The sequence below is a fragment of the Caretta caretta genome, chromosome 1 (genome assembly GCF_965140235.1).
Source record: "Caretta caretta isolate rCarCar2 chromosome 1, rCarCar1.hap1, whole genome shotgun sequence".
Classification (NCBI taxonomy): Eukaryota; Metazoa; Chordata; order Testudines; family Cheloniidae; genus Caretta; species Caretta caretta.
Window position 1 is genome coordinate 81,760,505 of NC_134206.1, and position 23,635 is coordinate 81,784,139.

The 23,635-nt window shown below is 42.2% G+C and overlaps 1 protein-coding gene across 15 annotated transcripts in view; it reads right to left on the reverse strand.

Moving 5' to 3' along the window:
* Positions 1 to 23,635, reverse strand: part of MYCBP2 (MYC binding protein 2) — a 420,373-nt gene that overhangs the window by 333,234 nt on the left and 63,504 nt on the right. For all 15 annotated transcript variants that reach the window (XM_048852688.2, XM_048852718.2, XM_075129126.1 and 12 more), the window contains exons 8-11: positions 23,049 to 23,145; positions 17,726 to 17,799; positions 14,363 to 14,501; positions 13,420 to 13,496 (exon numbers count right to left, since the gene is read on the reverse strand). In XM_048852688.2, the coding sequence (XP_048708645.1) occupies positions 13,420 to 13,496; positions 14,363 to 14,501; positions 17,726 to 17,799; positions 23,049 to 23,145 (387 nt within the window). The remainder of the gene's footprint in view (positions 1 to 13,419; positions 13,497 to 14,362; positions 14,502 to 17,725; positions 17,800 to 23,048; positions 23,146 to 23,635) is intronic.

Here is a 23,635-nt window from a genome sequence, read left to right on the forward strand (position 1 = left end):
TTTTTCCCATTTGATGATTTAATGGTAAATAAGTTAAAAATTAGTCTTAATAATGACCTTAGAAAAGTTTACTATAAATGACAACCATAACTGGACTTATTTCCAGCTATGACCTCAGCAAGGTGAAATGGAATACAACAGCAACATGCATTTTTTCCCCAAGATACTCTATGCCATAGCTCTCTTCCTTTGTTTGCTCAAAAATCTTTTGATAGTTAATTATGCATTAATACACCCGAAACTACATGAGGATTCATTTGATTACAGGAGCAGATTAACAGAAAGCATGCTTACAAAGCAAAAAGACCAAGGAAAACCAAAATAAAAAACACATTCTTTAACTTATCCAGTTATTCAATATGTTAGTACATATTGTACTTTTGGTACTTAGTGTCATGATCTGGTACAAGGCACATGCTAAAACACTGGTAAAATGAGTTAAATTAAGAAATGTCAGTCTGAACATTGCTTTTAAAAAATATCAATTTAAACATCATCCAATATCAAAAACTCTCCTTTGTTAGAAACACAGGACAGAACAAGAAGCAATGGGGGGAGGTCTAGTTGGATATTAGGAAAAACTATTTCACTAGAAGGGTGGTGAAGCACTGGAATGGGTTTCCAGGGGAGGTGGTGGAATCTCCATCTTTAGAGGTTTTTAAGGCCCGGCTTGACAAAGCCCTGGCTGGGATGATTTATTTGGGGTTGGTCCTGCTTTGAGCAGCGAGTTGGACTAGATGACCTCCTGAGGCTTCTTCTAACTCTAATCACAGTATGATTCCTATGGATTTGCAATACCAAAAGAATTGCAATACCAAATCGGACCACTGTTGCAGCTGGTCCCAGTAGCCTGTCTGCAGCAATAACCAGTACCAAGTTACAAGAGACCTTACAATGCACAATTATGAAGTGACCTGCCCACACAGGACATTTCTTCTTAAACCCCATCAGCTTAATTATTGGTTTATGCTACAAGACACAAAAGTTCATTCAAAAATATATCCTATGTAACGTACTCTTCTCCATATCTGAATCTCTGAATACTTCCCACGCAATTACCTGTCACTTAAGCGGTCTATCCTGGGCCACTCTTCACATATCCTCTGTATTGTTAAATCCCATAGGTTTTGCCTCTGAGTAGCACTCAGTGGAGGGATTCTTTCAATCCACCCCTTTTGCATGTTCCTCCAGCTTCTCAATAGCACACCCATCATGGCAGCTATTCTGGATTTATTCTTTACACATGCCCCATATATTTCCATCTTCTTTTCTAGATAACGTTGGTATAAAGGGTTGCTGAACTCCGACAAATCTTGGCATTTGTTATAAACTCATTCCATTTATGAAAGTAGTGTTTTTGAGGCATTTTGCTTTGGAAGGCATTTAAATGTCTGTCTGTAGCTCTAGGGGATTTCCAGCTTTTATACCCATATGTGAGGACTAAAATATCCATATGTCTATTCCCTTTATGAATTCCACCAAGCTTTGGTCTTCAATATCTTATGGGAATTAATTCTACAGGCTAAATCCATTCTACTTAAGTATTTACTTTTTGCCTTTCAGACTCTCATACTACCTCTTGAGGCAGCATTTTGTGAAGCAGTCTTGCAGTACTTTTGGTCACTTCTTTGAGACAGCACTGCAGGCATCATACCCTTTAGCTAAGTGCCATTCTTAGTGGCATAGACAGTTCTTTTACAGACTTACCTGATTCATGGAACATTAAAAGGCAAGAATGGTTATTTACTGTAACTGTGTTTTTTTGAGATGTGATGCAGACATGTATTCAACTTAGGTGTGCCACACCTAGCACACTGGAGCTGGACAGTACCTGTAGAGGGGCAGCACTCCCACGTCATGCCTGTGGCTATATGAGGTGACACTGCCCCAACCCCCTCTCAGTTCCTTTGCACCAAAAGCTCAAGTGCAGACTATGATGGAGAGTGGGTCATGGAATACACATCTGCATCACATCTCAAAGCACCACAGTTACAGTAAGTAACCGTTCCTCCTTCTTGGAGTTGATGTAGACATATTCGCCACTTTAGGCTTGTCTACACTTACCAGGGGATCGATGTGCAGTGATCGAGGCATCGGTGGTAGATTTAGAAGACCCGTTAAATCGACCACAGATCGCTCTCCCACTGGACTCCTGTACTCCACCGGATCAAGAAGAGTAAGGGGAGCCAACAGGAGAGTGTCTCCAGTCAACATCGCGTAGTGTGGACTCCGCGGTAAGCAGATCTAAGCTACATCGACTTAAGTTATGCTACTCACGTAACTCAAATTGCGTAGCTTAGATCGACTTTCCTGTAGTGTAGACAAGGCCTCAGCTCACTCAAAAGCAATATGGAAACATCACTGAGGAACGCTATCGGCGTTGCTTGTGTTCTCATCAAATGAGTTTGTATCTGCTGAGAAGGCATAGCTGAAGCTCTCATACACAGTCTTGGAACAAGAGGTTATCCATCTAGAGATGGTCTGTGCAGAGACCTGTGGCCTTTTTGTGAGGTCCGCATATTAAACAAACAGTGAGGCAAAGTATGAAACAGTTCAGTCCTGTTCAGATGAAAGGTTAGACACTGCTTGACATCCAACATATGGAAGAGCTGTTCCTTTGGGAAGAAATGCGTCTTAGGGAAAAAACACAGATAAATACACCGCCTGATTCAGATGAAACTCAGATCATCTTGGAAAAAACTTCGGGTGTGGCCAAAGCATTATTTGCCCCCTGGAGAAATGCACGTAAGAAGGGCCCACCATCAGGGCCTGCAACTGACCCACCCTCCTTGCAGATGTAATGGTTATCAAGAATGCAGTTTTCTGAGACAGGAGGGGCAGCAGACAGGATGCAAGGGGCTCCAATGGAGGGTCAACTAGAGCCAGCAGAACTGCGTTTAGGTCCTACAATGGGACTGGCTCTCGGACCTGATGATGTAAGTGGAGAAGCCCTTTCAGAAATCTTATCACAGTAGTATTGGAAATAACTGATTTCCCCTAATAAGGGGATGAAACACAGATATTGCTGCAAAATGCACTCAGTGAACTGAGAGTCAGCCCTGATTTCTAAAGATGTAGTAGGTACTCCAACATGTTCTAGATGGAAGTCCCTGTTGGTTGGGTCCCACAGGCCAAGAACCACACCGAGAACCTCTTCCACTTCACTAAGTAGGCTGTCCTAGTGGAGGACTTCCTACTGTTGAGTAGGACATGTTGGACAGACGCCATGCACTGTTCTACCTCTTCATTCAGCCATGCAGCAGCCACGCCATGAGGTGCATGGAGCTAATCACAGGATGGAGAGTGTGGCCATGGTTCTGAGTGAGCAGGTCAGGACAGAGAGGAAGCGGTATGGGAGCCTTGAACAAGGAGGTATGTGAACCAGCACTGTTTCAGCCACACCACAACAATTAAGATGAGCTTGCCCCGATCCACCTTGAGCTTGAGGATGCCCTGAGGAATGATCAGAATAGGGTGAAAGGTGTACAACAGAGTCAACTACGTGCTGCAGTGGAAAGTATCCGAGAGGGAGCCCGGGCTGAGCCCCCCCAAAAAACAGAATTGGCACCACTTTCTGTTTTTCCTCATCACAAAGAGGTCAATCGTGAGGATGTCCCAGATCGCAAAAATGACCTTGAGGACATTGGCTGTCAGGGACCACTCATGGAGAAAAACCTGCTGAAATGGTTCACAAGACAATTCTGCATCTCCAGCAAGTGGACTGCTACCGTAGGGATGTCGTCTTTGATGCAGAATTGCCACAGGTTGATGGCCTCAGAGCAGAGTAACCTGAAAAGTGCTCCTCCTTGTTTGTTCACATCACAGTGGTATTATCGGGGAATATGTGAACCACTGAGTCCCTGATATGGTACCGGAAGGCACAACATGCATTGTGGATGGCCCAAATGTTGATATAGAGCGAGGTTTCCTGTTCCAACCCCAGGATCTGCATACACTGAGTCCAGATGCATCCCTCCTCCCCCCTCCACCAAAAGGGAGGCATTAATAACTAAACTTGGTTGGAGAAGGCTGAGTGAAGGGGACTCCTCAGTACACATTGCATGGGGATGCCCAAAAGCTCAAGGAGTCTAGGACTAGTGGAGGAACACAAACCAATCTATCCACAGAATGTAAGGCAGGACAGTAGACCATCCTGAGGCCACATATGAAGATGGTGAAGGTATAACCTGGCTAACTAGACCACTTATGTCCCAACAGGCTCAGAGACATCCTGACTGTCATGGAGGCTGAGTTGCAGACTGAGGCAGAGCTGTTGAAATGCCTAGAAACAATTAGTTGGAAGAATGCTCTCGACCTCGTGGAATCTAACAGGGCCCCAATGAACTCAATTTTCTGAGTGGGAGCCAACGATGAATTTCTGGCATTTAAAATTAACCCCAGTTGGTGGAGCACAGACAACATGATAGTGACATTGGCAAGAACTTCCTCTCTAGAGCCACCCTTCAGTAAGCAATTATCAAGGTACAGGAAGATATGGATTCCTTTCCTCCTGAGATACGCCATGACCACAGCAATGCATTTGGTGAAAAGTCAGGGGGCAGAAAAGAGGCTAAATGTTCTCCTACCACAAACCGAAGAAAATTTCCTGTGATTCGTTAGAATCGTCATATGAAAGCAAGCATCCTGAGATCCAAAGCAACTAACCAGTCATTCTGAGACAACACGGGGAAGAAAGCCAATAGAGTGACTATGCTGAACCTCATGTATTTGATGAATATGTTGAGGCCGCGAAAGTCAAGGATAGATCTTATCCCACTCTTGGGTTTTGGTATCAGGAAGTACCAAGAGTAGAAGCCGTGGCCCCAATGTTCTAGCAGAACTTCCTACACCTCTCCCAACATCAGCAGAGGGCTGACTTGCTTAATGAGCAGTGTTTCGTGAGACGGGTCCTTGAAGAGGAGCAGTGGGATATGGATGGCATGTGTAGAGGAACTGGATGGCATAGCCCCATCTGACAGTGTCTAGAACATAGCTGTCAGAGGTAATCAAGTCCCACACATTGTAAAAATGGGACAGTCTGTCCCCAAAGGAACACGGGGACAAAGAGGGTAAAGCAATAATTAGAACAGTGCTCTGGACCAAGCACTCAAAATTGCTGCTTAGCAAGTGCCAAGTGAAGGCATGGACTGACTGAACCCTGAACCTGAGTGATTCCTTTTGTGAGACCTATCCCTCTTTCTGGGGTAGTCGCCCTGCTTCCTGTTGCTGAATCCCATAGTAGCATCTCTGCGTGGGATGTATATACGCCCCAAAGGACCTCCAGGTAGCCCTGGAATCCTTAAAGGAGTGCAAAAAGTGCCAGTCTTGTCCAAGAACTAGGTCTGGATATCAAAAGGCAAGTCCTCAATGTCTTGCTGGACATCCAAAGTGATCCCAGAGTTTTGCAGCCAGGAAGTTCTCCTCAGAGTAACCACAGCGGCCATCACCCTGGCTGAAGCACCTGCAACATCAAGGGGGGACTGCAGTGATATCTTGGCCACAAACCAGCCTTCTGTGACAAACACCCTAAATTCCTCACGCAAGCCCTTGAGCAACTGGTCCACACACTTGGACACTGCTGACCAGTTGAGAAAATCAAATGTGGACAGCAAAGCTTGTTGATCGGTTGGGACGATAAGGTACAGACCTTTCTGGCCAAAGGTCCAACTACTTGGACTTTCTATCCTTGAGGATGGGCTTGAACTTACCCTGTCAGGCGCTGTCATTCATTGCCATTACAACCAGAGAATTCAGGGACAGATGGGAACAGAACCCTTAAAATTCCTGCACAGGAGCAAAGTAGCGCTTCTCCATGCGCTTAGCTACCAGTGGTACTGAGACCAATGTACTCCACAGGGCTCTCACTGTCTCGAAGAGCACATTATTACTCCAGAGGGCCACTCTCTCAGGGACAGATGGCTGTAGAATGTCCACCAGTGTGTGTGTGTTCTCCTGGAGAAACACTGCCTGGATGCAGAAGGATGCAGCTCCACAGCGTAAAAGGTCCTGGTATGCCATAAAGTCTTCCAGAATAGAAGGGGAGGACAAACCAGGCAGCACTGCATCATCTGGAGATGAGGACAAGGCTCTTGGCTGAGCCAAACCAGCTCTTGCTCCTGGAATGACATACCCGGACAGAAGGACTCCAGCAGCTCTTCAGGGAGGAAAACCACCGATGTCGGAGTTTGCAGCTGATCTGCAGCCACCATTGTCAATCTTGCCTTTGAATGGGACCAGGAGCGAGATCTCCACTAACAAGAAGCATCCCACGATCTCCAAAGTAGGCACTGATACGGATAGGACATTGGTGGCTAGTAGGTGCCAGGCCAGGGACCTCCATCCAGGGCATGTGTCAACCGCGGCAGCCATACTGGTCCACTGGCAGGCTAAGCAGAGCAGGAGGCAGATGACCCCAACTTGGAAGCAGAAGAGTCCTGTGATCTCAAAGACATGGGTGGAGCAACTCCCAAGGGAGCCAAAAGACAAATCAATTCATCCATTGCCCAAAATGAGTCTGGAATCAGTGCCCCCGATGAAGGCAGTACCAACCATGCTGGTACCGCAGGCAGCATCAATCCTTGTGCACCCAAGTGCATCAATGTTGAGAGTGGTGACAGTTGCCATGGAAGCAGCTGTGGCATCAATTGTAGCGGGGCCACGGATGGTCCCAGTACCGAGGTCCCCGGTACTGATTCTGGTAGCATACCCATCCCAGCCACCAGGGGAGAAACATCTTGGGTACAATGCTGAGGGGCCCAATGACTGGTGGCAAACTCCTTTGGAGGGGCTATCGAAGGTACTTGACTTGTAAAATCTTGGACCAGCTATGAGGATGGGCCCGAAAGGCAGGGCAATTCTACCACAGTCTGGTACTTCGATGCAGTGGATACAGTTTGTAAGGCCTCGCCCTTGTCGGTACTGGACTCAACGAACATCCGGAGACCAGAACTGGAACAATGGTATTAGGGTTATGACCTCCCTACTCAGTACTAGGGAAGGGCCAAAGGTACCTGCGCCATCATGCGCACCAAAGCCAGCCCTCCATCAGTCTGAGCTCTTTCTGGGGGAGGCAAAGGAGTTGCCCCACAACCTGGAGCCATTATAATTTGTCTTATGAGACCTCTTCTTTGGCACAGATGACGGAGAAAGGCTCCTGAGCCTCTTCAGAGAGGCACCTGCCCCAGAACAAGAGACAGCAGCGCTCTCCAAGCCCAAGGGTGCTCTCCGGCCCAAGGAGGGCCTCAGTATCAGATCATGTCACATGGCCTGTTCAAGCAGGTGCTGCTTGAGGCAAAGCTCCCACGCAACCTGAGTCCTCTCCTTAAATGATCTACGCTCTTAAGGTGTGCCTTACCAAGAAAAAGCAAGCATCCACATGTGGGGTCGCTGTTTGAGATCATTCCTCCACATGAACGGCAATGTTTAAACCCAGATGAGGGCATCGCTGGGAACACTACATAGCAACTATCACTAACTACATATAATAAAAAGAAAAGGAGTACTTGTGGCACCTTAGAGACTAACCAATTTATTTGATCATAAGCTTTCGTGAGCTACAGCTCACTTCATCAGTATGCATCCGATGAAGTGAGCTGCAGCTCACAAAAGCTTATGCTCAAATAAACTGGTTAGTCTCTAAGGTGCCACAAGTACTCTCTTTCTTTTTGTGAATACAGACTAACGTGGCTGTTACTCTGATACATATAATAAAAGTAGGCTAAGATGAAATGCAAAGTTGTGAGACTCCAACCACACACAGAGCTCCGACTCCAGCCACAAGCAGTAAGAGGGAACAGAGGGTGTCGGGGCAGCGCCACTTCATGTAGCCAGAGAAGGGGCCACAGCCACAAGGTGCAAGTGCCACCCCTCTACAGGTACTGATAGGCAAAAGACTCTGGTTCAGTGCGTTGGATGCACATCACATGAAATTTCACTTCAGCCTCCAGACATAGTTAAAGTTATAAAAAGTTGTTGAAAACTTTAAAAATCACCCCTAAAAACAGTGTCAATGAGTTTGGCTTGGACAAATTTCACATTGGTGGCAATGTGCTGTTCTGTACTGTATGCAGCAAGGTTGTAGATTACATTCGAAGACAGACAACTGTAGAACACATGGAAAGCACTAAAACTGAATGGAAAAAAAAAAATGAAAACGAGACGCTGAAACAGCAGGTCCATTGACAACAGTAAAGAAACAATGCACGGTGACTAGCTCATTCCATTAATTTTATTTTATTATGACTGATGGCATTGGTGGTTTCAAACTTGCTTAAAAATTGTAAATATATCAATAAAACATTGGGTTCAACTAATACCTGTATATATTGTGGCTAAGGAAACTAAAGTTCAGCATTTCATTTTAATAGCAGAAAAAAGGCAATTTTTTTTTTAAATTAGAGAATTTGGGGGTTTTTTGGTTTTTTTTTTAAATCACCGAAAACTAGGACTCCTGGTTCTAATAAAACTCCAGCTGCATTATAAAGAGCAATTTACAGGGAGTTCAGTGAGATTTGGTGTGGGGTGGCATACTATTCTGGCAGTAAATGGATTGTAGAATGTGAAGATCATGCATATGTAAACCCTCTGTGACAAAGTTCCTCCTCTACCTTGGTGGGTCTTTCGCTTATTGGCAGATTTGTTTGCCTTGGAGCTTCATGGCAGCCCTTAGTTTGGCCATTTTCGTGAACCCACAGTCCAGGTCAACTTCTCCTGTGCCTGACCAGGAGTTGGGAGGTTTGGGGGGAACCCAGGCCCGCCCTCTAATCTGGGTTCCAGCCCAGGGCCCTGTGGAATGCAGCTGTCTAGAGTGCCTCCTGGAACAGCTGTGTGACAGCTACAACTTCCTGGGCTACTTCCCCATGGTCTCCTCCCAACACCTTCTTTATCCTCACCATAGGACCTTCCTCCTGGTGTTTGATAATGCTTGTACTCTTAAGTCCTCCAACAGTATGCTTTCTCACTCTCAGCTCCTAGCGCCTCTTACTCCCAGCTCCTTACCCATGCACCACAAACTGAAGTGAGCTCCTTTTTAAACCCAGGTGCCCTAATTAGCCTGCCTTAATGGATTCTAGCAGCTTCTTGATTGACTGCAGGTGTTCTAATCAGCCTGTCTGTCTTAATTGTCTCCAGAAGGTTCCTGATTGTACTGGAACCTTCCCTGTTACCTTACCCATGGAAAAGGGACCTACTTAACCTGAGGCTAATATATCTGCCTTCTATTACTCTCCTGTAGCCATCTGGCCCGACCCTGTCACACCTCCTACCAAGTACTACTCAAAAAATCTACAACAGCATGGATTATGCAGCTCCTCCAGCAGGACTACATGAAGGCAATGTTATGAAGAATAATTTTTGCTTCTTTATTGGTTCTATCAGAGCTAATGCAGATATACCTACCTGAGCTGGAAATTACACCTCTAGCTCCAGCTGAGACATACCCAGAGATGGTTCTTACCAGACTTTATTCATCCTCTCTTTGATCAGTGACTGATTTCAGCGACACATTAAAAAGGGTAGAGATTGTGCTATTTGCATTTGATGTAAAGGTGATGGATGCACAGCTGCATGTTGTCTGTGTAGCACTCACATCTCAGCATCTGTTGTTTCACCAGCTATTCCCATGGTTTCAGACACACACAGCAGAATTCTGAGCATTATGGTACCCTGAAGTTAAAGGCTATGGAGATAGAGTATATACAACCTTCTGGGTTTGGTCTGAGAAGAATTCAAACTTTTTCAGGGCATTTCCATTAATCTCTGCAGGTTTTTGGAAAGTCAGGAAATATTTTATGATTAGCAGTGTCAAATACTACACAGAGTGTTTGAGAAGGTGTAGTTCCTCTTGTTATTTTTTTTTTAAACAGAGACGTTGAAGTTCTCTATTAGAGCAACAAGAATCGTCTCTCTACCCTGCCCTAACTTGAAGCCTGATCAACAGGGAGTCAGATATTGCCAGTGATGTCAGAGACTTTTCTTTCCTAGTTTATCAATTAGGAAAGGAAAGTTAGACACTTGATGGTTATTTTCTGAAGACTAGCATCAAATAACCTCTCTAACTTGCCCTTTAACCATACTGAGCTTTTTCTACTTTTTGTTTTATTTTGTTTAAAAGGGAATGTGCATAACTGATGATGATGATTTTCCTAAATGATCTCCACGCTAGCTCTAAGGATTTTGATTTCCTCACTTTGTACTTCAGGATCTTTTTGACTAGTTTATTTTATTTTGAAATCCACCTTCCTAACAGTATCATAGTGCTACTTTTTGATATAATCCCGATCCTGAAAATGCTGAACAAAGGAGAAAAAAGTGATTCCAGGAATGTTTTTTTAAAAAACATTTGATAGAAAAAAGTTGCATTCTTGTAAATATGGGATTCAAAAAATGAAACTGACCAAAACACTGCAGTACTCAAAGAATCCACACACTGACATATCACTGGATACGATACTTTGTGTGGATTTCAATATACACATTATGTTAAAACATTCATTTTTCAGTAAATACCTACAACCACTGTGGATGAGTAAATTAAAAATGAATGTTTGTTACTGTACCACAGTAATCATCATGTATATTATTGATAAACAACCACAAAACATTGGGCCAATTTTTTGCTGACATAGCACGTACAGCACCATTGACTATGTTTGTAGTTTAGAAACCTTTATCTCCAATGTCTCATAAGCTGTTAGACAATATCATCATCAGAGTGTCTCTGAACCTGTTTTGTCTCCAAAGTTTACCTTTCTTAGAGAATGTAAAACCTCATGCAGCACTTCTGAAGATGATCAGGGTTGTCAGTAAATCAAACATAATACTACAGAGGATCAGAGCTATGAAAACTACCATGTTTGGTTTGAAAAGGATTTTGTACATTTGAAAGAACCACTTCAAATTCATTTGCAATCTCCTTCATTTGAAAAGGTTCCAGATTGAGCAACTTAATAGTTTAATAGCTTAATAGTTAAACCTTACTGTGACTCAGACACTATTTGGATTTGTAAGTTTTATGCCCATTGTCACAGGTTCAAACTACCATGCCAAAACCAGAACTCTGATCTTAGGGAAATAAAATATCTCCCTAAACTGTTCGATACGAACAGCCGTGAAAAAATCTAAACAGTTGTCCAAATGGGAAAATCACAATAGGTAATATACAAGGTCATACAAACTGTAACCAAGATAAAATGTTTTCCCCAGCTGACTTTTCCAGTTAGACCACAGACATCAACTAATATGTAGCATATCTCTGAGAAAAGTGAAAATAGTTTCCACTGAGCTGAGCTAACCTTCCTAACCACTAGGAATAGGCTTAAGCCAACTGAGGGTACAAGAGAAAGTATCAGGTTGACACTCTAAATATACAGCAACAAGCAACCTGTTAAGAACTTGTAGAGAACCACGCAGCATAAAGAAGGTTTGTAGAAGTATCTAGGGCTTGTAGATAAACAATTCAAGCAAAATAACTGTTTATTTGCAGAAGACTGCAACCTCACAATAAGGTTGATTTTAGACATACAATTTGAATTAAATAGTTCTCACTGAGTTCCTCAAGATTCCCATTTAAAAATACCAGCCTCTTTAAAAAATTAGTATTCCAACAAAAAATCTGCATTGATATTGCTTCCTTAAAAGGAGGCACTGACAAGGTACAAAAAATTGAACTATTCACATTGAAATCCATTTTGAGTTACTAAATTTTACAAATTAAGTAAACAAAAAAGCTTTTTAAAACTGAAGAGACTTTTTTAAGTTTAATTTACTTTTCACCATCTGTGTTGTTTCTTTTCTTCACTTCATCCAATTTGGATTGAAGATAAACTGATCATTGTGATACCTCACAAGAACTAAAAAGTAAAACTATTTAAAGTAGTGTATGGAATTCCACCATTATAAAACTGTTTAAAATTCCTATCTATAAAAAACCTGCTTTCATTCACATGTAAAAGAAAGATTCATGAAAACATGTCTAAGCTTAATGAGTGAGACTCACCAGTCCAGAAAGCATCTGGACAAAGCTCTACTAACCAATTTAGTGGTGAAAAGGACGTTGCACAGAACTTCCGCACTGGGAAGCATTTGATCCACTGTATGCTTTGTTATCTCTCCTCCACCACTACCCCACCCTTTTTTTTGGTAAACACAAAACCTAAATTATGACATAAAAATAAAATTATTTGATAGTACAGCTTAGAAAGTACATTTAGGGTCTAAAGGCTGTTTCTTAGCTACTCATTAAGAAAAATATCTCAAACTTATATGCAAGAATTTAAAACAATCCATTTACAATTACTATGCAACACTATAACTCAGCGGTTCTCAACCACCAGCCCAATTAGCACACAGCTAATTTTTTAGCACAGTTGTGTGCTAAAAAAACCCTCAAAATTTGCCGCTCTGATCTAAAAGGGGGCGGTGCTGGCTAAGAGGGGGACAGTGTCAGGAAGCCTGCTGGAGCACTCCTGCCAGCACGGGGCTAGTGAGTGACGCAGGGGGCCAGGGTGCGGGATAGTGGGTCTCTGGGCAGGTTTGGGGTGCAGGGCGCACTCTGGGCAGTGAGGTGGTGGGGGGGTGCTGGGAACTATGAGTTTGTGGGAGTGCTACAGCAGCTCCAGGTTTACCCAGTCCTGGGCAGCAGGGGCAGAGTTCGGCTGCCCGGCCCCACACCCAAGGGCTCTGCTCCTGGACCCACACTGTGGAGGAGTCTCTGGGCAGGGGGACACTGTGGTTCTCAACCTGCGGCCCACATAACACATTGTGGGCTGCATATGCAACCCACAATGATAAATACGTTGAGATCCACTGCTGTAACTAATAGTGCTACCCCCTGTTAAAGCAACAACATCATTTTATGGCCCTTCCCTCTCTGTAACCCAGCAATAACTCTAGCCATTCTTTTGGATTCCAGCTGAGGAGTACTTTTCATTTAGAAAAGCCAGAAGCTGCTTTAACAAAACTGAAATTAAGTAGATGACAAAGTTAGAGAGTAAATTTTAAGGCAAGTTTTGTATACGTTCAACTACACAGACGTACTAAGAAAGAACATATAGGCTTTACTTGTAATTTAGTACTTAATTTTGATAGGACTGAAAAAATGTGAACATATGACATTTGGTTAATGAAAGAATAATCCAGTAATTTTTGTTGCTATAATTTTGTATAGGAGAGGGTTATAAAAAAATTAAATTGCTATATGAACACTACTTAATCTTATTGGTTTGTCTTTTCTACATCACAGTGAAAGCCAATATATAAAAACTATAGCCAACTGTCAATGTACAATAGCATAATATATTTGTAGAAGCAGAAATTAATCATTCTTTTCCAAACCAATATATCAAATCTAATTTCCATAACAAAGATCTGGTAGCATATTATTTATGCAATTTAATATCAATAATGAAATATTTCTAATACCTTTCCACTAGCAGTTTTCATTAGTGCAAATTCTCTTCCTGCACCAAGAACAGCTGACTCCTCATCGAACCCTGTACCTGAGAGCATAACAAGATGTAAATTAGGTATGCAATTTATATGTAGTTGGTTTTAAAGATAATTTTTTCTTTATGTGCCTCATCCTGCACAGTTGTAGAAGCAGATTTTGTCATTGATGTCAACTGACAATATGATCAGAACCTCAGAAAAACATTTAGTTCAAGAAAGCTTTCTTTCAACGCGAACTAATCCAGGTGATATGAAATTTCAAGTTTACAATCATACCTCTAATTATAGAAAAAAATCAGAGCTAAAATAAAATATATTTTCCATGAACATTTTCAGAAAGTATACCTTCAATTACTTTCATTACAATGGGAAAGTTCTAAACTAATTCCAAAAGGACAACTATGTTTCACTTTAAATCCACATGGATTCCAAGTGTAGAGGCATGGCTAACTGTTATTTTAAACAATGATCCTTTTTTACATAGGATAAAGTTGATTGCTACAAACCAATATGGGTATGGGTTTAAGAACTATGAAGGTCCATGTTAGTAGTCACCAGTATATTTGTAATGGAGCCAGGGACACTCGAACAGAGGGGTTGTGGGGAGAGGGAGCATGGCCCCAGGGGAGGGGGTGGAGAGGAGCAAGTGGGGGGTGGGATCTTGGGTCGAAGAGGCGGTGTGGGACCAGGACGGGATCTTGGAGAAGGGGCAGCATAAGGGGCGGTTCAGGCGCAGGTGGCCCCCCAACTTTTAGTGAGCTTCCACCACTCCTGAATGGAGCTCTCAGTCTGAAAAGACCACTGCTACTCCCCTTACTTGTTCTTGTTCACTTTTATATATTGGATTGAATTATAGTACGAAGTTTGTACTACTTATAATGTTGAAAGAAAACGACATTACAAAATGAAGTCTTACTGATAATGTGCAAGTCTTTCTCCAGATCAAATAATGAGATACCACAGGCATGTAAGCACTTTCTAGCAAGTTTAAGCTGCAGTTCTTGTTGCAGTACTGGCTCCGTACTTGTTGCAAATATTCGAACTACAAAGCCATCCTGTAACAAATAAATCATTTAAACCATTAAACAAACATTTTAGTTAGTTTCTGTGCCACAAGTAAGTCTGACTTAATCTCACCCTGCAAAGAGTATACTGTGCATCCCCAGTCATCCTTCAAAACAAATCAGTAGGTAACACACTGACAAAATTATGGGGGGTTTTAAAGGTAGAAAAGTGACTAATAATTGGTGAAAAAGAGTGTAAAAAGAATAGAAGACAAGTAAAATGTTTTAGAGACAGACAGACCTGAAGAGATAGGCCTAAAAACCGTACTTTTTCAAATATATAACTGCTTCTGCTTCAAATGTATTAAAAACCAAACCAAGACACACAAGTTATTGAAACTCCTAAAACCATGGAACGTGTTGTCTTTTAATGTTTATTCCATGGGGCAAAAGTTATGCTGACCAATTTTTAGTCTTGGCAGCTTCACAGTGTATGTTTACTAAAAGGCTTTAAGTAAACATTTTATGGTTCATTTCGTAACAGCTAAGTAGTAAGTGTGCATAAGAAAACCAACAAAATGGTCAGAGTCTGGTACTTCTCTTGCTACAAATAATTTAACACTGTCAGATAACACAAAACACATACTTTTAAGCTAACATGAAAACTGTAACATGACTTTTGTAACTCTTGTCCATAGGCATTTCAGCATACATATTACCTATCTTAACAGATCTGTTTGTCCCCTCAAATAGAAATGAATCAAGGCTAGAATCAAAACTGATTTATTTGTGTCACAACCTAAGCAATTGGGTTTTCCCCCTCATACCAACTTCGTTTTTCTTCTTAACAGCAAAATAGCATACAAGGAAAGAGAAACGTTAGATAAGAATCAGAGGACTGACTACACTGACATCAGAGATTAAAAGAACGTAGATGTTAAAGAAGACAAGTATTCAACAAGCTATATACTCTAATTTTCAGCTGCTAAAAAAATTCAGCAGTGTATTCAAAAAAGTCAGGTCAATCTGTGCAATGTGAAGTTCAATCCATTCTTCCATTTTTACTGCTGGAAATTACAAAAAAGTAACGCTTTAAAAAAAAAATTCCAAAATCTTGAAAATTAGAAGGTGTTTTAAAAAATAATGATAAAGTAGAACATTAGATGAGTTTTCTCAGTTGCCATTTGGAAAAGATCACACACAAAATTTAAATAGGGTACAAACTATTCCACATGAACACTATCATCAAGAACTTGGCATAGCAAAAAAAACAAAAACAAAAAAAACAAACACACCCCACCACATAAATACACAAAACAGATCTGAAATACAGATTTCAGAGTGGTAGCCGTGTTATTCTGTATCAGCAAAAACAATGAGGAGTCCTTGTGGCACCTTAGAGACTAAAATTTATTTGGGCATAAGCTTTCTTGAGCTAAAACCCACTTCATCAGATGCATGGATTAAAAAATATAGTAAGCAGTATATATATTACAGCACATGAAAAGATGGGAGTTGCCTTACTAATGGGGGGGGGCAGTTCTAACGAGGCCAATTCAATCAAGGTGCAAGTGGCCTATTCTTAACAGTTGACAAGAAGGTGTGAGTATCAGAGAAAATTACTTTTTGTAATAGATCTGAAATAGAATCCCACAGACAAACTTCCCCAAATTTTGAGGAACTTCAGCTCTATATCTAGGTCCAGACTTCACATCTCCAGATTCTTTATAATGAACTGAAACAAGACCACTAAATCACATATTAACAGCTTTTTACTTTAGGGAAGTTTGGATTGAACGCTGACTACAGATTAGAGTTTTACACCTACAAAATGTGTTTCTATTCCAAGCACATTTCATAAAGGAAGTTTGATACTTGTGTACTGAAGTCGATTTTCAGTTACATGAATGAAAGGAGGATCTGAAACCAATCCCACATTCCGTTCCTACAGTATAAAAAACCACCAAAAATGAAATTCACATTTGAGGATGTGTATCTGTAGGTATGCCCAAATGTATGTGTAAAACCATTCTTCTCCACACACTTGGCTCAAATGTAGTATGCCAAGTGTGTGGAGAAGAATGGTTTTACATATAGTTTTACAAAGTATAGCAATGCAAAATGCCTTTTTAAAAATGAATAAACTGGATAGAAAATCCATAAGGGTAGATAACTATTTTTAAAGGATTATCCATGAAGGTAGATATTCCCAATAGTAATATAATACTTTGTACTTAATGGCTTGCAGACAACCACTTTACAAACAAACATAAGTGGGTTATACCTCAACACCTCTTCAAAGAAAGGAAGTATAAGGACAGCGTTTTACAGATGGGAAACTGAAGCAAAGGTTAAATGAACTGCGACAGTTACACAGGAAATCCATGGCAGAGTCAGAAAGAGAACACCTAGATCACTTAACTCATTGCTTAACTAATTTTTCACAAGATAAACCCTTTCCATAAACTTGCCATATTAATAGCAATCCCTGCTGAAAGATCTCACCCAATGAATTTGTGTAGGGGGCTTTAAAAACCAAATGTTTGCTTATAGTGCTTAATTTTACTATAGGATGAGCAGCCAATCATGGTTTTGCTATTAGATTGTTTCCCCCTTCTCCTGCCAAGACAATGCTGCCTCTAATGAAATTAAAAATTATCCAGCATTTATTCAACAACAGAACATGAAACCTGATACCATTCCCAAATGTCACACTAGAATTCAATCCATCACAGTAAGTGTACAATTTTTTACTACCTTATCTGAAGGAAACCTGTTTTAAAAAGAAATGCAGAAATCATCATAAAGTGAAGAAACTCCAAATGGCACAATCGTTAAAAGTATGCCCCTTTTAACCTCAGTGTTCTTTTGAAACAGAACAGGCTTTACTGAAAAGCATAACGCAAATTACCTTGAAAATATACTCATATACAGCATGACCTAATGGCAAGGAAGTCCAGCCAGCCACATTAAAATAAACAAAAAACTTTTCAGCCCACAAAATCTCATATACAGAAGCAGAGCTACCAAACTGATTGTAAAATATATGTCTGAAAAGGATATTTTGCCACAATTGAAAATGAAGTAGTATGAAATCTAAGCTCTTGACAGATGCCTAGCAATTTTTCATTTTTTCTAGCTACGCGTTTTTGCCTTTATCTACACTAGCCAAAAGGAGTCCGTCTTTTTATCTGAAAGACGACCACTTAGTACAGTGACATCTGTGTTGGCTGAGGGAAAAAACAAAATGTCTACACTATACACTGAATACTTACATCTCTAGAAGCTGCTATCTGATTAATGTACTCTCCATCAGTGAACAGGATATTCTGCCCTTCAGTGTTGCAATCTGTGTAGGAAGGAAAAAATGAAGTAGTCTGCATTAATTCACCTCAATTAAAGACATTCTACTCCGTATCTTTGCCAAAGCACTGTCACTGGTGTTAAAGGAGGTTGCCCAAAAAGCAACCAAATTTAAAAGTCCATTTTTGCAGAACGCAAACTAGAGTTTTTACATGTTCTTCTTTACTAGGATTTTTCTTTCCAAAAAATTTTCTTTTCATGTTTTAATAATGAATATGCACCAAAACTTCCAAAAAAAATGCAATGTTTACTATCTTCTTTTATAATTATTAAAACCGTACAGCATCTGGAGCAAAGGGGGTTTCCACAATACTAAATGCTTAGCATAATAGCAGTACATATGTGATGGGTAACCCAGACTACTAAGAACAAGCTTAAAATCTAACAAGATGTCTGTTAGTGATATAAACTTGCAATTTTAAGTAAAAACATTTTATTGGAGCCAGTAGCTTTAAGGAGAAGGCCACCCAATGAGCTAGTTCTTTTTTATTCAGTATTGGTAGCACAATCATTATTAAGGTTGCCTGACACTTCCCATTGTAATACCCTGTTTTTAGTTGTTTATATCTTGGTCAGTCTTTACCCATTTGATCTGAAATTTTTTATGTCAAGTGTTTCCCTCAGGCTGTGATCGTAAAGTCACCTTGTCCTTGGAGAATTGTGTGTAAGGAGGCTCTGCCATCAGAGCCTGCAACTCACACAAACTCCTTGTGGATGTTAACACTATCAGGTATGCAGTTTTCTGACACAAAACCAGAAAGGGACAGGATTCCAGGGGATCTAACAGAGGTCCGATTAAAGCTACTAGGACCATGGTAGGGTCCCACAGAGGAACTGGCTCTCGGACAGGAGGATGGAGATGAAGAAGCCCTTTTAAGAATCTTCCTACCATGGTACTAGAGAAGACTGATCTTCCTTGAATAGGAGTAGAAACGCGTATATCACTGTGCAATCCACTGTCAGTGAGCCAAATGCCAGTCCCAACAACTAACTGCAGCAAGTACTCCAAGATGTTCTGGATAGAAACCACGTCAGCTGAACTCCAAGGGCCAATGACCACACTGAAAATTGCTTCCATTTCGCTGAATAGGCCATTTTGGTAGAGGGTTTTCTATTGTTGGGTAGGACCTGCTAAACAGCTACCAACCACCGCTCTTCCTTCTCATTTAGCCATGAAGTAGCCACGCCGTTAGTTGCAGGGAGCTGAGGATGTGATCCAATGTATGGCCATAATACTTAGTAACTAGGTCGGGATGGAGAGGAAGTGGTATGGACGGCTGAACTGATAGCGCAAGAAGGTCAGGGAACCAGCACTCCTCAGCCACAACAGGGCAGTGAGAAAAAACTTGTCTCAACCCACCTTCAGCTTGAGGATGACCTGTGGGATGATCAGGATCGGGTCAAAAGCGTAGAGGAGAGCTGACTGCCAGCTGAGATGGAAAGCATTGGACAGGGAGCCTGAACAGAGGACCCTTCAAGAGCAGAAGAGATGACATTTCCTGTTGTCCCTCATAGCAAACAGATCAATTGTTGGGATGCCCAAAGCTACAAAGATGACCCAGAGAACACTAGTCTTCAGAGACCACTTTTTGACTCAGGGAAAAATTCCTGCTGGGGTGCTCTGAGAGATGATTCTGGACTTTAGACAAATGATTGGCTAATGCTCTCCTCAATGCAGAGCAATCACAACATGACTGCCTCTTGGCAAAGCATCTAGGAGTATGCTCCCTGTTCCTTGTTCACATACACTGCGGTGAAATTGTCGGTAAGTATGTGAACCACTGAGACCCTGATACAGTCCAGTAAAGTGTGACATGCATTGTAGATGGCCTGAAGCTCCAGCATGTTGATATGCAGAGAGGACTCTTGCTCAACCACAGACCTTGAACTTGCAGTGACCTCAGGTCCCTGACCCATCAGGGGGGTGTTGGTGACAACAGACCTGGTTGATAAGGGCCAGACAAAGGGAACACCCTGGCAAATATTCTCTGGAAGCGTCCACCACTGCAAGGAGTCCAGGACCAGTTGAGGAAGGCAGGCCAACCCGTCCAGGGGTGAAGAGTCAGATGATAAACCATCCTGAGCCACATTTGGAGGGGGTGAACACAATCTTGCAAGCTAGACCACCTGCATGCAAGCAGACATGCAACCCAGGAGCACAGCTGAACTGTATGGGAAGGCTGAGACTGCAGACTGATTCAAAGGTGATGAATCAACAGAAAACGGTCAGTCGGTTGGCAGAAATGCTCTCAAACTCAGAGTCTATTCCGGCCCCAATGAACTTGATTATCTGAGTGGGAACCAAAGTTGATTTCCTGATGTTTAGGATGAGACCCAGAAGGTCGAGCAAGCACAGCATAGTGGCGACATGAGAAAGCTTCCTTTCTGGACCTACCCCACAGTAACCAATCGTACAGATATGGATTCTTTTCTTCCTAAGATATGCTGTCATGACAACCATGCATTTGGTAGAAGGGGCAGAAGATAGGCCAAATGGAAGCACCATATACTGAAAATGGAGCTCTACTACAATAAAAATCGAAGGAATTTTCTATGGCCTGAAAGAAGGCATCCCGAAAGTCCTGGACAGCAAACCAGTCATTCGGAGACAACACGGGGAGGACAGTTGATAGAATGAGTGTTCAGAATCTCAGATATGATATATTTGTTGAGGCAGCGAAGATCGAGTATGGGTCTAACCCCTCCTCCCTTGCATTTGGGAACCACAAAGTACTGGAAATAGACGCCATGACCTCAGTGTCCCAAAAGAACCTCCTCCACCGCTCTCAAAGCCAGCAGAGAGCAAACCTGCTTGACAAGCAGTATCTTGTGAGAGGGTCCATGAAAGATGGGTGGAGAGGGATGGACAGGAACTAGATGGCATAGCAGTCTGCTGGTGCTTAGGACCCTGCTGTCAGTGACGACAGAGCCCCAAGCATTGTGGAAGCACAACAGCCAACTGGAACACTTCTCTGAACCAAGCATTCAATATGGACACTTGGGAGGTGCCAGGGGAGGGTGTGTAGACTGGATGAACAACAGACCAGACTGCCTCCTCCTATGGGCATTGGTGGCCAGTAGGTGCCAGGCCCAAGGTCCCCATCCCAACCCTGAGACAAGCACTAGTCCTGGTATCCATAGTGCTCCATGAATGGCCCCCGATGTGGCTCAAGCGATGGAGAAAGAAAGGAGGAAGATCCTGACTGCGATGCCGAAGCTTCCAAGGCTTCAGAGGAATAAAAGTGGAGCCAGCCCTAACAGTGCGAACAGTCCAACTCAACCATAGCCCAGAATAAAGAGGGAGCTGGTGCTAATGGTAGAAACAGTACCAGTGGCACCAACTACATCTCCACCATTTCCGGTGCCAGAAGTGGTGTTGACAATGAAGTTGGCAGCAGTACCAAGGTAACTGACAGTGCCAAAGTGGATGGCAGTGAGTGCCACTACAGTCACGTCAGCAGCACCAGACACAGGGCTGCTGAAGACGCTCCCAATGTGAAGGAGGTCCCTTGCGCCAAGCCCAGAACCTACCCTACTTCTACTGACTGTAAAAGGGAAACATTGGGGTAAAGTGCCAACAGACCCAAAGGTTCAGCTACCCAGCCAGCTAACAGGGCTATAAAGCACACAGACCTGTCAAAGTCCTGGTTCAAGGGCGAAGTCTAGACAGATGGGCAATAGCAAATCTCTGCCTAATACGCCACCAGCACGGAAACAGCTGGTGCCAGCATCACTCAAACGGACACCTCAGGGCTAGATCTGGAGTCAATGGCACAGAATCTCTGGCCTCCTTCTGTAGTACCAGAGCAGTTGATGGAACCTGCCTCATCCCACACACCAGCATATCCACACTTCTTCTGGCAGAGGAAGACGAGTCCCCAAGGGAATGAAATGGCCTCAGTCGGTCTTATATGACCTTTTCCTCAGCGACTAATCCACCTCGTTGGAGAGGCACCAGCTCCAGGATGCAAAGTGGCAGCACTCAGAACCACAGGATGACAAGGGCCTCGGTGCTAATGTAGGCCTCATGGCCTGTTCGAGCAAGTGCAGCTTCAGACAAAGATCCCTCGCCACTTGAATCCATTTTGTCAACGTTTTGTAAATCAAACGCTGCTCCTCACCATGGGCTTTGCCTAGGCACAACAAGCACCATGTGTAGCAATCGTTGTTGGGGAATCACTCCCCAACATGACAGACAATGTTTAAAACCTGGTGAGGACATCACTAGGGAAATACTTAAACTACAACTAACTAACACTAAATCTAACACTATACTAAGGGTCTGCGAAAGATTGTTGAACCATAGAATAGTGGATTTCAACCTAGGGTCCGCAGACTATACCTAAGATTTCCAAAGGGGTCCACACCTCCATTTGAAATTTTTTAGGGGTCCAGAAATTAAAAAGGTTGAAAACCACTATCCCAGATTTGCATATTCGGGAGTTTAGTGGCATTCAGTTTTCAATAGTCTCCTTTGGCTCTGGTACATATTTTCACCTACAAGAAATACTTATGGTATAGTGAAAAAGCTTTACAGAAAGAAGCTAAAGGAGCTCAAGCTCAGAGGAGAAAATTAAAAGAAAATATAATTACAGTCTGTAAGTGTTTAGTCAGGGAAAAGATATTGGATACTAGAGGGCTTTTTAATCTAGCAGATGAAGGCATAATAAAGTCCACTTACTGAAGTTCAACCTGGAAATAAATACAAATGTTTAACAGTGAGGGTAAACAAACACTGGGAGACATTATCAAAGGATGTGTATATTCTACACCACTTGGAGTCTTTATGTCAAGACTGGATGTGTTTCTGAGGCTATGGCAATACTAAAGAGCTTACAGTGGTGCAATCGTGCTGCTGTAGTACTGCTATTGCAGACACTCTAAGCAGACAGGAGAGAGCTCTACCATCAACTTAATTACTCCAGCCCCCACAAGTGGCAGCAACTATGTCAGCGAGAGAGCCTATCCCATGGACATTGCACTGTCCACATTGGCAGTTAGGTTGGTGTAACTTACATCATTCAGGGGAATGGATTATTCAGACCTCTGAGCAACAATACTTATACCAACGTAAGCTGTAGTGTGTACACAGCCTTAAGAGTTATGCTCTAATTTCATCAAGCTGTGGAATAAATCTATGAATTACTTCTCTAGCAGCGCCCCATCTGTTGATCTTCAGGGTATGGTGTCCCTTAAGTATTCCCACCACTCTTGGTAACGTCTAGAATTTCCTACCTGGCAAAGCAACTGTACCATCTTGTTCCAAGGTTTCAGGATTTATTCTTATGGCTGTCATACTGTGATTGTTCACATCTCTATACAACAAATAACTCTGGTAAATGAAAAAGAAAAAGACATTAGAATGAAAGTATAATCTTCATAAACACTTTTAAAGGGATATTGTCAAACTGATAATCATTTACTTTTTTCCCCATTAGCTATTTGTTTTCAAAATCAGATTTTTCTCATCTTCAGGTCCACACCTTATTCTCTATGCTAATTCTAATACAAAATGAAAGTTGAACGCACTCTGGAATTCCTACTTCCTTGTGCACCAGAATGGTGACATTGTGCTTATACACTGCTCTGGAAGCCACTTGCTCCCTCTCCAGGATTCTCTTCATAGGAATAAGATGCAATTACAATAGCAACTGTTCGAATCTGTGTATTAGAGACATGAATGTAGATCAATGTATTAAAAGGTTAATGGAATTTTTGAGTGTTGTTTACTGTTATGTATTCCTATTTATACCAGTGTCACCTACTAAGTAAAAATAGCTTTACAGAAAACAAGATCCAGTGTATTTCTTTTGTTCCCAAGC